The sequence below is a fragment of the Lates calcarifer genome, linkage group LG2 (assembly GCF_001640805.2).
Source record: "Lates calcarifer isolate ASB-BC8 linkage group LG2, TLL_Latcal_v3, whole genome shotgun sequence".
NCBI lineage: Eukaryota > Metazoa > Chordata > Actinopteri > Centropomidae > Lates > Lates calcarifer.
The window spans coordinates 7,785,973-7,801,945 of record NC_066834.1 but is presented as its reverse complement, the minus strand read 5'-3'; the positions used below and the strand labels follow the sequence as shown (position 1 = coordinate 7,801,945).

The 15,973-nt window shown below is 38.9% G+C and overlaps 2 protein-coding genes and 1 long non-coding RNA gene across 3 annotated transcripts; 2 read left to right on the top strand and 1 right to left on the bottom strand.

Annotated features, from left to right (window-relative positions):
• Window positions 1-312: 312 nt before the first annotated feature.
• On the top strand, window positions 313-7,105 carry slc39a1 (solute carrier family 39 member 1). Its single transcript, XM_018683548.2, has 4 exons — window positions 313-585; window positions 1,860-1,990; window positions 2,346-2,654; window positions 4,660-7,105. Exons 1-4 carry the CDS (start codon window positions 471-473, stop codon window positions 5,011-5,013), a joined length of 909 nt encoding a protein of 302 aa, XP_018539064.1. The 5' UTR covers window positions 313-470; the 3' UTR covers window positions 5,014-7,105.
• LOC108887883 (uncharacterized) lies at window positions 4,990-8,042 on the bottom strand. The gene is made up of 3 exons (XR_001961709.2): window positions 7,971-8,042; window positions 7,577-7,647; window positions 4,990-5,080 (listed from the first exon to the last, which is right to left on the bottom strand). It is a non-coding gene; the product is annotated as an uncharacterized LOC108887883 (long non-coding RNA).
• A 2,262-nt stretch (window positions 8,043-10,304) lies between these two features.
• Window positions 10,305-15,618, top strand: LOC108888036 (retinaldehyde-binding protein 1). Its single transcript, XM_018683836.2, has 8 exons — window positions 10,305-10,360; window positions 11,680-11,720; window positions 12,086-12,214; window positions 12,370-12,574; window positions 13,993-14,171; window positions 14,307-14,465; window positions 14,563-14,673; window positions 14,769-15,618. Exons 2-8 carry the CDS (start codon window positions 11,712-11,714, stop codon window positions 14,913-14,915), a joined length of 939 nt encoding a protein of 312 aa, XP_018539352.1. The 5' UTR covers window positions 10,305-10,360; window positions 11,680-11,711; the 3' UTR covers window positions 14,916-15,618.
• The last annotated feature ends 355 nt before the right edge of the window (window positions 15,619-15,973 follow it).

Here is a 15,973-nt window from a genome sequence, read left to right as displayed (position 1 = left end):
TATAACAAAGGAGATCTATGGTGGACATAACAGTTATATAGTAACTGCCATGGGAAATGTGCCAGTGGTGGTTACTATGGAAACAGAAAGTTCAACTGCAACCAACTGCGTGGTAGAATAATTATATTAAATTATATTTTCATATTATGATTTTTATTTATATGTTTCCATATATTTCTTATTGGGTGATGTGTCAGTGTTTTGTTATTATAATTGGGCTAGTAAAGGGTAATATCTGAAACGCCATATTTAGTTTTTTCTTTTCCGAGACATAGTTTTTGACTCTTCTCGGCCACCGTAACCATAGGCAAAACCACTCATCTGAATAACAACATGAGAGTCGCTACGGGTCTCAGTGAAACTCTTATCTTTGTGTTAGTTAGCAGGCTTCTACGTGCTTCATAGCTAATCAAATGATAGCACAGCTAGGTAGAGAATCTCACTCTTGAACTGACAGTTTGTGATAGAAAATGGAATACCTGCTCCAGGTGAAAATAGGCGCTCTGGTCGGTTTGTTTTTCTTAACTCTCATTTTTGGATTTATCCCTGCTCGAGTCAAATGGTTCAGACACACAAACGGGACAGGTTGGTAAACGTTAAAATAACATAAGACATTTATGTAAGCATTTGTTAAAGTTACTGTTTTTTAAGCTAGGTTAGCATATAGAGGGGACATTTAAGAAGCTTCCAATCTTAGATAAACAACGTGGATTGTGATGAAGAAATTAAACATTTTATATTGATTGGATTACTTGTTGCTTTATTACACCGATGCCGAACTAACAAAGGATAGTCAGCGATTGATCGACAGTTTTCATTCCTATTTTACGATGTGATACTTTTTGCAGCTAAACAAGCCAACCCTTAAATTGCCAGAAGTTTAAATTAAGTTTGGTGGAACACTTCGAGCTAACATTCTGTCTTTCTGCTGGGTTTTGGGTAGTAGTTTCCCCAGCTGAATCACATGTTATAAGTGTAGATAATTGTGTAGAGAGGTAATGAATATCCGCTGATTTTGTCAACTGTGACTTAGAAACCACTAACGATGTGATAACAGTTACTGAGATTACAGATTAGTGGTTAATAATGGGGTGGGCTCCAATCATTGATCATAAGCCCCCACCATTACGAGCAAAAACTAATAATTCTTCTGGAAAGGTTGTAATTGTGTATATTCTTAGAACATTTTTATACAATGTATGATGATCTGACATTGTTAAATAAATCTTGCACCGTTATAGTGTTGTTGTTGTTTAACTGTCATTTATGTCAACCTAAATATGGAATGTATAAATTCTTTACTACCATTAGTAAACCCTCCTCTTATCACTGGACTGGAATCACCTGATAAGGATGAAGCCTGCAGCCCAAAGCCTTCTTAACACATGTTCACAGGCTGTCGGGATGGTGAACTTTGGCTTTTTTAAATGGAAGTGAAAGTATCATTTCTCTCCATTTCATCTGGGTGTGTTTTAGTCTCTGATGAGTCATTTTGACTTCTCATGACGTGTCATATGATCTCCCAACAATTATTTTAACCTTGGAGGGAAGCAAGGGCAGTAATTTAATTTGAAGTGCCATGTCTGAGATGTACCATCAATCCTCCAATTATAGGCTAATTAAGTAATGATTTATTTAATCAGTTGATAATTACAAGTTAAGAAATGTAAAATTCCCTATTAACTCACACAAAATCATAATCAATTTTTCACAAAATCATATAAACACATAACTGAGGCTGATGTATTTGCGTATGTATATATTTATTCTGCAGTTAAGGTATTTTTGTTGTAGTAATTTTACCATTGTGTGTATTCAAATGTTGAGACATAAAAAATGTTTTATGTTTCTATTTACAGAAACCCACCGCACAGTTCTGAGTCTGATCAGTTGTTTTGCTGGTGGGGTTTTCCTGGCAGCATGTCTGCTGGACATCATTCCAGATTATCTGTCAGACATCAACGCTGAGCTGGATGCTCGGGGGGTAGAGGTGTGTTCAAGTATGGACTGACTTGGATAAACTCACATATATTATACAGTATACACACTTGGGCTGCAACTAACGATTGATTTATTTGGTCTATAAAATGTGATCAGATTTTTGTTTGTTTGTTTTGTTCTTTCGCAGTCTTGAGACTTAGCACCCAGCTATAAGACTATTTAGTGTGCCAGAACTAAAAAATAAAAATAAAAACCCACAGACATTTCACATTTTGAGGTATCCTAACCTCTGTGAGGCTTTGTAGACATACTATTCAGCAGTCTTCTGAAATCTCTATTCACTAGTTCTTGACTTTACTAGACTGAGTCTTCAAACCATTTTTCTCTTTATTGGTCTTAAACAGGCCAGTTTCCCACTTCCAGAGTTCATCATGGCTGCCGGCTTCTTCACAGTCCTCATAATGGAGAAGATTGTCCTGAACTGCCGGGAGATGGGAGGTGTTCAGGGGGAGAGGGAGCCCCTCATACCAGACAACAGGAATGGGCACGGCCACAGCCACGGAACTAGCCCCGATCTGGAGAGCAGCGGCCACCACGTCCATGTTGACTTTCAGGCTCACTCCCCCTTTCGATCCTTCATGCTCTTCCTCTCACTTTCACTCCACTCAGTTTTTGAGGGTCTTGCTATTGGCCTACAAAACACTGATTCAAAGGTAAGAAGAAAGAAAGTGCTTCACCTGGTATTAATAATGTGAGTTCATGTTAATTGCCATACTGAGGTTGCTCATATAGTGCAGTAGGCACATCATGCTACAGCGATGCAGGCCTCTATACTCTGCTCATGATGAGGTCAGTACACACAGACACAAATAGGCCAGCTGTCAGTGCCCACAGAAAGGCAAGCAGGGCCAAAGAACCAACTACAGCCTCCATCCCACAACACACCATCAACTGTTTATTACACCAACAAGAAAAACAGAACAGGCCTGTTAATGACAGTCATAGTAGTAACAAATCTGTCTTAAACAGATCTCTCAAATCTATCTTAAATTCAGCGCCTGTCCTACCTGTGCTATGACAAATCAAACAGAAATTCTCATGAGTTTAACAAAGTTAAACAATAATTTCTTTGTGAGTGCAGAAAAAAATACAGTTTCCATATAAGAAAACAACAAGCCCAGCAGAGCGTATAGTGATCTACTGTAGCTTGGTTTTTGTCCATATTCATATAACTCTGCAACACTGTCATCGAAACTCATTTTCAGATTTTTAGTTGTAATCTCTGAAATCTAAAAACGCCGACAGAGTTCACGTCTCTCTGTCATTACAGACATGCCTGAGCCAACCGCAAATTCCAGTTTCACAGTTTCTGTTCTTATTTAACATTAACACTGGTTCTACATGCTTTATTGCATGTCATGCACAAACATTTGTCTATTCAAAGGAAGCTGGGATCATATGCACAGCAGTCTCCTATATGTAGAAGAAAGCAGGGTTTCAGGTTATAGCCTCAGGACGCTTTGACAGGAAAGGAATCTCACAGTCACGCGAGTCAAATCTGATTCTTCTAGTCACAAGACAGCCCAAGCAGTCTCAGTATACATGTTGTTTTTCCTGAAGGACTTCTGTATGTAACTGTTATGTGTGTGTGTCCAGCTAGAAATTCACTTCACTGTTAGGGTTAGGGTTAGTTTAGGTTAGTAAAATTTAATTTAAGATTTAGTTTTAAAAAAATAGATTATGAAGTACAACATTTTGTCTATACAAAATTTAATTAGATAAATCCCCTTACAATAAAATAAAATATATTTTACTACATTATTCAAAATTACAATGCAAGATGCCAAAGAAGAGTAATATATGTTCTATGATCTAGTTTTTGCTTTGCTGCAGTGGTTGAGGTTTTCACCCTGCTAAAGTGATGCAGAAATCTGATCAGGATGTGGTCAGTACACACTCACATTACTGTTCACTGACTGACCACACAGGACCTGTTTGGTGCCAAATTAAAAACATCACTCTATGAGTTCATATTAAGTGCCAAAACTGAAGTGGTTTCTTCCTGAATTAATTGATTTATTGTAAACTCATAAGTCACATATATTAATTTATCAGCTGTGGGCAATATGGATAAATCCTTATTTGCGGTAGAGCTGAGAATATTTTATATTTTGTCTGTCTGCATTTCAACTTTCTTGACAACCACAGTGTCAACAGAGCAAAGCACACTGCCTCAACTGGTTAGTTAGTTTGTGTTGCTGTGTGACTTTCAGTGGTGGAAGAAGTAGTCGGATCCTTTACATGTGAAAAGTGCCTCACAATAACACAAACAAGTCTGTTTCTGTTTAAACGAAAGGGATGGACAGACTGACACTGGTTATATTCTCTATTCACTGCTTTGTGAGTTTTGAGCGGTGAGAAAGGGCAAGCAGTTCTCAGTGATACATCACATCCTCACTGTGGTCAGTGTGAGTTGTTACAGTCAGTATGAAGGTCCCTAATACCAGGGATGGTAAAGATGGCAGCCAGGGTGCCAACAGCATAGCAGAAATCTCTGATGATCAACAAATTTATATTGACTTGTAATACATACTCAACCCAACCTTTATCTACTATCGACATTTACTGTTGTTTGTGCCAGTTATTTCTTCACTGACCATTATGAAAAAGCTGTTATAAGAGGTAGAAATAACCATAAAACCTCTTTGTTTTCTGCAGGTGTTAGAGATCTGCATCGCTATACTTGTCCACAAGAGCATCATAGTGTTCAGCCTGTCTGTGAAGCTGGTCCAGAGCGCAGTTCGTCCATTATGGGTGGCTGCTTACATCGGCGTGTTCGCCATTATGTCACCTTTAGGCATCGCCATCGGCATCAGCGTGATGGAGGCTCAGCTAGAAGCCGGAGCGCTAATCCAGGCAATCCTTGAGGGGCTCGCTGCGGGGACATTTGTTTACATCACCTTCCTTGAGATCCTCCCACATGAGCTCAACTCCCCCGGGAAACAGCTCCTCAAGGTGCTCTTCATCCTGCTGGGCTTCAGCATCATGGCAGCTCTGACGTTTTTGGGCTGAGATCTGTCAGGATGTGAACTGGACACTCTGTGCTGACTACTGCAACTCCCGCAGGTTTGTGGGTGACCTTTGTACAGAGAGACAGTGTCTCTATTAGAAAAGAAGAAGTAGGTTTACAGACGCACTGTTAAATCCAATTCTGGAGTTTTTATTATCCAAGGGAGCATGATGACAGGTGTTGGTGTTTTATTAGTTTCCTTATATCATTTCAAAGGAAGAGTCCATCCAATTTCTGTATATATAATTTCTTTTTAAGAGTATTTTATGTAAAGAGGAACCACTTACTGCTATGATAAGTTTGTTATACAGGGGGAATAAGTGGTGTATGACTGAGGCCCCTCATTTATTACTGGCCAGGTTTGGAAACATGCTTTGGACCTGCAAACAAAACCACCTTCTGACCTTTGACACCAATGAGGAAACCCCCTTGAAACAAAGGGTCATGTTGTATGCATGTGATGCCTTGTAATTAATTCAATCATGTCAGTATATCATTACCTCTAGGTATTTAATGTTTACATTTTATGTGAAACAAATTCAAAGTGGGAGTGTGACAGCTTCTTGTTTGTGCCTTCACTTTTGTTGAAGTATTTCATATGGTACGTTCTTTACCACAGGCTCAGATGGATGAGTCGTCTCTGTAAATTGTTAATGATGTTTCCACTGACCGAGGTTTATTTGGTAAATACTGGCATTTTAGTGCAATGCTTTTAGATGTAGTTTCCAGTATTAGTTTGCTTTTACTGGAGAAACAATCAACATTTCTTACATTTGTCCAGGGAACTAATGTATATAGAAACTGACTCCCTGATGCCTTAAGAAGGTATTATGCAAAATGTAATTGGGTTTTAACAACCCACTATTTAAACATACTGATCACTATTACTGACATAATGCCAACCTTTATCCCTAGTTAGGTCCTCTCTGTTGTTCCACTTTGTTCACTCTAACTAGATCGCACTGTTTGTCCATTGCAAATACAGACAAAATGCTGCTTTACTCAAATACTGTCTTTCTGTAAAATGCTTTTAGTTCTCGGTTTTCAATGTGGACAAATACGGACACTTTAAATATCAGGACAGAGGGACGTGAAAGATAAAGAATTAATTCTGTTAACTGATACCTTTATTGTATTTTACTTTTGCACACGCTTGTATTTGTGTCAAGAAATCAAACCTTGCATTACAACACCATACAGCACATTGGGTATATTAATTCAGTGTATTCTGAACTACAGTATGGGCTGAGGGCCAAAACTGTATTTTTCATGAACCACATATGTCACACAGCAGTACAGTATAACAATAGTAATAATAATAATAATAATAATAATAATAATAATAAGCATGTGCACTCAATCTGCAAAAACTCAACCAGTGTGTAAGTGTATGTGTGTAACTATAGCTGTAAACTGTCTCTGTTTAGTCACAGGTTTAGACTGTTTGAGTCATGTGATGGCCAGATTGTTCCCTGAACAGAACAAATAGCAGGAAGTTGGAATGTGTGGGGGGTTTTTGTTGTGAAAAACTTGTATGTCAGCAGTTTTATTAATGCCAGTTCAGCTTGGGCATGTCTCATATCTTGTGCAGATGTGCACATAATCTGCATGTTTTCCCCCATTAAAGGCCTACTGACCAAGACTGATGAAACAATTTAACCAAAAGAAAAGACACAGTACTGCTTTCACTACCACTACCAAACTGTGCATTGTAATATGTAGAAGTCAATACAAATACAAAACTGTTTTTTTTTCCCCAAGTAGACCTACACTTATTTTGTGCCTTATAATCATTCATTTCATGAGAGAGACGCGACTTTGTTGTCTGTTGTGTCAACTTGATGAGAGTAAAGATAAATGAGGAATCTTCTGCGTACTTCTTCATTGTGTGCAAATGTTTCAGCGCCTATAATCTTTATTAGGTGGATTTATAGACCAACAATAACATTAAATCAATAAAATGCACTTTTTTATACTTAATGTAGATGTACTTTAAATGTAACTTCAGTTTACTCAAATTGCTCTTTCAAGTAAAGTATTGTTATATATTATAATATGTATTTTATAATAAACACTATATTAATGTGTCTAAAATATATTATTAATTTGAATATACACAGTACATGTTGGAAAAATGATGAGAAGTCACTTAATTATGACTAGATTGTGTATAGTAGAGTCAGCTGCATTGAAGTTAAGTCAAGTATCTGTTTATTGCTACACTGATACATTAGTATGTCAGAGACAGAACATTATTGATAAATTATGGAAATATATATATATATATATAAATAAACCATTTCAGAGGGTTTGTCACAGATGCCACACAGGTGTAAATAATACAATTAATGATTGCTGACTTACATTTAGCAGATTACTGCTGCCACTAGGTGGCAGTGTTGAAAGAAGAACAATGTTTTACAGAGGAAAGATTAGAGGTCTTGAATGTTAGTTTTAGGAACATACATCAGTGTAGGTTTAGGGATTACTAATAAAACCATTTCAGAGGGTTTGTCACAGAAGCCACACAGGTGTAAATAATACAATTAATGATTGCTGACTTACATTTAGCTGGTTCAGTTTCAGGGTTTGTGCATGCTGGTTCACTGTCACACTGTCATCGTGTACTGGGCCACCTGAATAGAATAGAACCATCATTAATGTCATTAGTAACACCTGTGTTTTTAAACCAAGACAAGTCAGAAAGTATGGTATGGAAATTACTTGTCTCTTAAAATACTCCTGTGTTTTTAAGACACTAGTGAAAACTTCAGCAGCACTGTTGCAATAATTAGATTGACAAGACTAATAACACAGAATGGGGACTCAGCTTCACAACTTGAAGGCTAAAAACCAAAACGGCTGGGCTGAGGCGAGGTAAAATAAAAAATAAAAAAAACAGACAAATTGGTTTATACACTAGAGAGCAAAAACACAAGGGAAAGGCTGGAGCACTTACCTAAAGCAGCAAAGACAGACTGGGGGGGCACAGACTAAATACACCAAGAGAGAGGAGACAATGAGACACAGGTGCAATGCATTAGGGCATGGCAGACAATCAAAGGCATGGGAAACATCCAGGGGCAGGAAGTGGTATTTGAAATGAGATGGAGATGTAAGTGATATCAAAATAAAAGAGAAACATGTGAGAGAAATGAGAAGCATCATCATCTAATGTTTAAACCAAGTATACTACACTATTAAAAGAACTTTTTCCCCTCTGGAAACTGTCAATGTATGGATGACATAAATGTCATCAAGGAAAGTATACTGTGTGCATTTGTATTCACACAGGCCTATTTGTTAGCTTGCAGGGTGACATAACTGGCAGGAATTCCTTCACATCAAAGAACCTAACTGGATGCCAGAGACAAAAACACCATGTATAGCCACGTCTGATGTGGTACATGGAGGCATTGTTAACCCCTGGTTGTCTCTGTGAGGGAATAGGAGGTTATTCATGAGCATCCACTAATGAGTGGTGCTGATAAAGGAACAATAGTACAGTAAGTCTGCCAGTTCTGGATGACAGAGGCCTCAGTGTGCGGAGGAGGGAGACCCAGCAGAGCATTGAGCTTTCAGTGTGGGATGGACGCTTCCTCTGTTCACCCACAGCTCATTAACCTCTTCTATCAGCTTGGCGACAGCACTGTCAAACATGATGGAGATTACTGTATGGCCTAAACCTACACAAGGTCTGCTTTTTCATGCTGCAATGGCATTTGATTAATGTACAATTCAGTTCAGTTTTTCTTTATTGTAGCATAAAGACATCTATTGAAAACTCTAAATTAGTGAGCTATGAAACAGACAAATCTTTTAACCTTTGGGCAGATCCAGGCTCGCTGTTTCTCCTGTATCCAGTGTTTATGCTACGCTAAACTAACTGTCTCCAGGCTGTAACTTCACCTCTAACTGGCAAATATGAAACTGGCATCAATCCTCTCATCTAACTATAGACAAGAAAGTGAATATATATATTTCCCAAAATGTGGAACAACTATCTTAAATTACTTTTCTTCATCAGTCAATGGAATGGAGGAAACATTTAAATAAATATTGATGAAGGAGGATCTTCATTGTCAACTTGATGCACAAAAAAGAAAATAGAGTATACACAAAAACAAGAAATATCAATATAGAGAAGCTAAATTAAATGTGCAAATCTCAATGGAAAAATGCCCATATCTAGACTATTCAAAGGTACAAATCCAAGTGGAAACAGATAAGTATGGATAGGTAAAGCCAAGGGGAAATTAAATGTAAAAACTGAATAAACAAGACTGAAACAGCCACACTTGCATTTAGAAACAGTGGTTCTTTAAGCTAATTGCTAACCTCAGCTGTAACATATTGATGTTTAGCAGGTGTAATGTTTACCATGTTAACCATTTTAGTATAGAGTGTTAGCATTCTAACATTTGCTAAGTAGCACTAAATGTGGAGTACAGCTCAGGCCGATGAGAATGACATAAATCAAAGTACTGGACAAATTTAAGTTCTGAACTGAGGATGGCACAAAATGAAGTTGTCACAATTTATCCTCAGGTGAACATGAATGTCTGTACCAAACGTTCAGGGCAATCTGTCCAATAGGTGTTGAGATATTTCACTCCAGATGACAAATGTGAACTCTCAGATGGTGCTGGAGGAAAACTCAGCAGGTCACCAAAGTCTTTAGGATTCATCCTCTGGGGACCACAACTGTCCACAGAGGCGTGATTTGATTTTCAATTACTATAATTAATAACTGGCACTAAAAGAGAGTTGTTTGATGTTGTGCGATCATGGATAAGTAATCCATAATCTGGGATCCAAAACAAGAGGTTCCCTCCGGTGAGGATTTTAAAAAATGTGAGCGGAGGAATGTGTAACCGTGGAGCTCAGAGTGTGAGTTCTCCTTCACAGGTGGTCGTCTCTCTCCCATGTGACATTTCCGCAGCCAAATCTCACCTTTCATGTCACATGTGCTGGGTTCACAACCAGTCTGAGTGGGTGACAGCAGCCACACCACAACACTGGATGAAACAGGGTTTTATGTTTCGGGTATTTGTTGATCATTTTTTGTCTCCAAAATTTTTTTTGTGTGTTTTCTTCAATGCTGTGTTTTGTCCCCTACTGGAACCAGAATGATAGTCCAGGCCAGTGCCCCACACCTTTCTTCTTCCATCTCTGTTCCCCCTTCACTTCACAGTTTGCATTATGTAGATTAGCCACTCTTTGTAATCCACTCTGTCATTCTAATCCTACTTTGAGTGACATTCCCGGTAGCTCCTCCTCTCCTGGTCCTCTCTCCTCCTGTTGTCTCCTCTGCCATTCTGTCCACTTCTCCCATCCGGTCTGCTTAAGGTAAGACTGCTCAGCTCTTTGGTTACAATAATCCCTAGATAGATCTGAAAACAAAGATAATAAAAGTCATTACTAAAACAAAACTTGTGTGATAAGTGATGCTTCTTTTCATTGGATGTTGAATGTCATATCTATCTTTTACTGTAATGAATGTAAAGTTTATACATTCAGTGCCCATACATTGTATGTTTTGTTCATTGCTCTGTTTGATGTCTCGTATGTAATTCATTACAAGTCTTACACACTAACTGGAGGATGAACACACATTTTTGCTGGAGTTGAGCAGTAGGGCATCTGCATTTTTTTTTCATTCTTAGTTACAGGACTTTAAATGAACTACTACTATTAACATCAGTATATGGCTTTATACCAAACTAAGTGATCATATGGCCTTATATGTTTTTTTTTTTTGTTTTTTTTTTATGTTTTAATAATGGTTGAAGAATGGGTTGAATGAGACTCCTTGGTCAGCAGTACTATATAATGTTCAGTCAACCTTGTTCAATAAATGTGTTTTTAGATTGCAGTTTTAGACCTGGTTTACGCCACTCATACATATTAGCATTAAATACAAGCCACAGAAGTGAGCATCTGATTTTACAAAAAATAAATACCCAGTGAGCATTGAAAAACCCAAAGTAGTTGTTTGAAAACAGCAATCACTGTACTGAAGATTCCAAATGTTCACACATAAACATAATCTTCCTTTTGGTAAAAAAGAATTTAACCAAACAAAGGTGAAAATTTGCTTAACCAAAATGTAAAACTGTATTATATCATATAGTGCTATATACATATTTTTGTATTTTTATAAAAAGAGCAAAAATATATGTCCTTTTTTTTTTTGCAAGGGTTAGGCATTAGTGTCACAGCTTAATTTTAAAAATCTCTTTTTTTTCCAGCCAGATGGTTGAGAAAGTCTTTCAGGATTCTGTTCATTTCTTCTGAACAGAAAATGTTATTAGACTATTTTAGTTTTTCAGATATTGTTAGGCTTTTGTTTTGTAAAAATATAATACTAATACATGGTTTTAAAAAATGAATAAATTCAGCTTACTAGCTATCCAATGTTTTGTGAGCTGTTATATAAGAGGATCTCTGCTCCACTGATGGTTAAAGCCACCACTCATTCATTTTCAGCATTAAGACTTCACTGAACAGGAACTGGACTGATTTTTGATCCATGGCCTATTCTTAAAATAATAATAATAATAATAATGTTTCGACAATTTTGAAACAAAAGATAACAGACTTTCAGATTTTCTTCACGGTTTAATGTGTTCATGTTCTGTTTGTGCCAATTCCCTCTTTCTTCACAGTGTTGGTGACGCTGCTGAGGGACGCTGCAACCATGGCTGCTGTAAGTTTAATTACTTTGCAACAATTCAGACTGAGTACTCAGGTGCCACTTTGTCTGGCCCCAGTTCAGCAGTTAAATATACTGGGCGTGGGTTAAAAGCATCAACTCTTGGAGGTTTGACTGTCAGCGCATGATGCTGCTTAATACTGTTATTGTGCCAGTAGATGCTGGCTCTGGGATGGACCCTTAAGCTGTTTTTAAGAAGTGGCTTTAGAAGTCCCTCCTGTAATCATGTGAAGCAGATTAACCAGCCGTTCACTGGTGTGCCTGGGGGTCTCAGATGGGTTGCAGGTTCACAGGTGCATCCGTGTGAGCATTTGTTAACTGAAACTGATACTAGATTGCATGATGTGTTTTCTATTCAGACTGGATCTTTCCGAATGGTGTCAGAGGAGGAGCAGGCCATGCGGTCCAAGCTGGAGCATTTGACAGTGAAGGACCACGGGCCGGTGTTTGGGGTGTGCCACAAACTGCCTGGTCACACTGTGCAAAAGGTAAAAAATTAAAGCTTGATGGCAGCAAACATACACAGATGAATTCAGTTTTTCTCCCTCTAGACCCCCAGCATCTGTCTGACGTGTACACTCCAGTTTAATGATGCCTTTTTGAAACATAGCATCAGCTTCTCGTGTATTTCTTTTCCCTGAAGGCAAAGGATGAGCTGAATGAGACAGATGAGAGGCGGGCGTCATCGCTGAAGGACCTGCGGACCATGATGAAGGAGAGGGCAGCGGAGGGAGACGACCTGGGAAAACTGGTGCTGGAGCGCTTTGGGGACAAACCAGACTCTCTGCTGCTGCGTTTCCTCAGGGCCCGCAAGTTTGACGTTGGCAGAGCCCACGAGCTCATGAAAGGTGAGGAATGGAGCACCTTCAGCTTTATGTCAATAACTTCTATCTCAGTTCTGTTGCAGAGATATAAACTGAGATATATATTACCAAAAGTGAGTTTTCTGCCCACATTATTGCGGTGTCAATATGTTTTTGATCCAGTCTCTGGAGACATTTTCCAATAGCTTCAGTAATGGAGCGTGAGACCTCTTTTGTGCTCCTCGTTTGCATGAATTCTGCCCATCACAGAGACAGGGAGGCATGTGCTCATTAACTGGGGGCTTTGAGATGCTTCTGAGTTTCCCCCTGACAAAGCCTTCCTTTGTGTCCAAATGGGACAGCAAGTTTACTTTTACTTGTGAACCCTCAGTGTTGTGCTGGGAACTTCACAAGGCCTGTGCTGATTGTGTTGGTCTGATGAGATGAAAAAGCAGAGCGGTTTGACACTCCTGTGAGAGGAGACCATGCTTTTGACGTGCTCATTGTTTGTGTTTGTGTGTGTGTTTAGAGCTTGCAAACCCACATTTTCATTTCTCAGTCTTCTTGTTGATCAGAAATGTAGATTAAAATGCTATTTCTCTAACCACAAACAAATTTATCCTAAAAACTGTCTACTATAACCTTCATTCAACCAGATCTATACTAAATAAGTAAATAATCCAAACGTAAAGCTACTTTCATCCAATAAAACCTGATTCTTGATGTATACCTAGCCATAACTCAAATACAATCCTAAAGCCCCTAAAACCCTAAAACCAAATCTCTGGCCCACAAACACTGCATGAGTTTTTTTTTTCACATCTTGCTATTGTTATTTGAACATTTGGTCTTCACAAAGACAGAGGCACATGAAAAAACACACACATGTATGAATATAGTAGGAGAATTTATTAGTGTGAGAGGGGAATGTGATGGGAATGTGAACTTGTTCTGTAGGGTTAATTGCTACTCGCTGAGTGCACACATAAACACACACACACACACACACACACACACACACACACACAATGTGCACGTGCAGATGGACTTTCTCACATGCACACACATGTACTGTGGGTTAATTGGTACCTCAGTGTGATGAGCCAGCCCTCTAAGCCAGTGATAAGCAAATAGCGGCCCGTGGGCCAAATATGACATAGACAAAATTATTGCTCAATAAATTTGAGAAAATGATTGGCAGCTTAATTGATAGTTGCTAATATAAGTGAGTATGTGCCAAATGAGTTTTACAGTGAGTGAGTTTTACTGTAAAAACTGCCACCTGCCCTCAGATACCTACCTAAAATAACAAGTTCTATAAATCTGATTTATTCTTAAAAGAAATAAAACTGCATTAAAAGTTGCATTTCCACTGCACCTGTAGGACTGTGGTTGTCCCCCTGTTGAACAATGTTGGAAAAAAAAGTTAAACAGTTAAACCTAACTGCAGACCCCTGCTCTAGGTTATGTGCGCTTCAGGAAGGAGTATCCCGAGCTGTTTGAGAACCTGACCCCTGAGGCGGTCCGCAGCACCATTGAGGCGGGCTACCCTGTGGTTCTGCCCAGCAGAGACAAATATGGCCGTGTGGTCCTGCTCTTCAATATCGAGAACTGGGACCTGGAGGAGATCACATTTGATGAGGTAGCTGTAAAGCAACCTCACATAGCACAGCTGCAAATTACATATTTTGTAGATTTTTGAAATGATAAGAAGTAAATAAAACCCCTGCAGAAAAGAGACATTAAAATATTAGCTTTTTCTCAAATGTTTCCTTAGATCTTGAGAGCATACTGTGTGATCCTGGAGAAGCTGCTTGAGAATGAAGAGACCCAGATCAATGGCTTTGTCCTGATTGAGAACTTCAAGGGCTTCACCATGCAGCACGCCTCGGGAATTAAGCCGGCCGAGCTCAAGAAGATGGTGGACATGCTGCAGGTCAGATTAGAATCAAAAAGAAAGCTGAGAACGTCTTGATGTTCAAATGTGTGAACTTTCAAATCTCTCACTGTCTTCGTGTGTGTTCTCCCTGCAGGACTCCTTCCCGGCCCGCTTCAAGGCAGTCCATGTTACTCACCAGCCCTGGTACTTCACCACCACATACAACGTGGTCAAACCCTTCATGAAGAGCAAACTGCTGGAGAGGGTATGAACAGCTGCTGTCCAGACTTTAATCTACATCTGACATTCATTTTTGTTTTTCTGTCAATTCTCATCTGAACGGGCTGTGTCTCTCCTCAGGTCTTTGTTCACGGTGACGAGCTGGATAGCTACATCAAAGAATTTGATGCGGACATCCTGCCGGCAGACTTTGACGGGAAAGCCTCTGTTGCCGACTACCAGGCCATCGCCACCAAGATTTTTGGCTCTGAAGACACTGCCCTCTGAGAGAACAATCCTCCCCATTTCAAACCCCAAGAGTTATATAGTGTCCTTCACCCTAGATGCTTCTTTTGTGATCAGATCAGATATGTGATCTATTTCGAAGCTAGGTTGATATTTTTTTTATTATTATTCAGGCAGCTCCTAAGAACAAAAAGAAGTATCTAGAGTTAGGAGCAGGGGATGGTTTACAAATGAGTAACATACGGTGATAGAAATGGGAATGAAAAAGGATGTTTAGATGTTACAGAGAGAATAACTGATGGTTAATGTTTGTGATTTTATAGTTCTGATGAGTTCGGCTCCTCTTCTGATTGCATTCCTTGTTACTGTACAAGCTGGGGGAGGACAACAACAGAGAGTTGAGCCGAGTTTGGTTTGGTGTTCTTTGCCTTAAAAAAATGGATTTCACAACATACAGAACAGCTTTGTGCCTATAGTCCTGTCAGATGAAGGAATACAGAAGTGTATTACAGTCTCAAGTGTGAGATGGTATGAAGAGGGAAAACTGATAATGGATATGCCTGCATTGTATTGGGGGGTCAAGGGGGGGTTCCTGATGCAGTGCCATGGAAACAGTTCTTTGTTGTCAACAGCCTTGTTTTGTGTTGTTACACTCAGATGCCTGACGAACCACAAGTGATCAACTTGTGCATTGGATTGGGAAAATTTCAATAAAATAGATTTTTTTTGTGTGTGTCTAGTTTTACATGATCATTTGTCCTCCAGTTATTTCAGCTAACCTGGTGGGTATTTCAGAAAGCAAGATTACCAGTATAAACCAGGCTTTCCTCATAAAATAAGGCCTGTTTTCAGCTAATTCTGTTTTATTTTCATGTAACCGCCCTAACTATAGACCAGTTAAAAAGACTCTAAAGTCATTAAAAACCAGCATTTATCTCTGATATTCACAAGGATGATGAGGAATCACTTGGCCACGTTTCTGTCTGACTGCAGAGGGCTCTGCTGCTCAGTAAAGATAGATTTTGTTGCTTTAAACTCTGTAGCAAAGTCTTGATATTAATCCTAAAACAGCTTCAATTACAACATTTATGCTGAAGGTA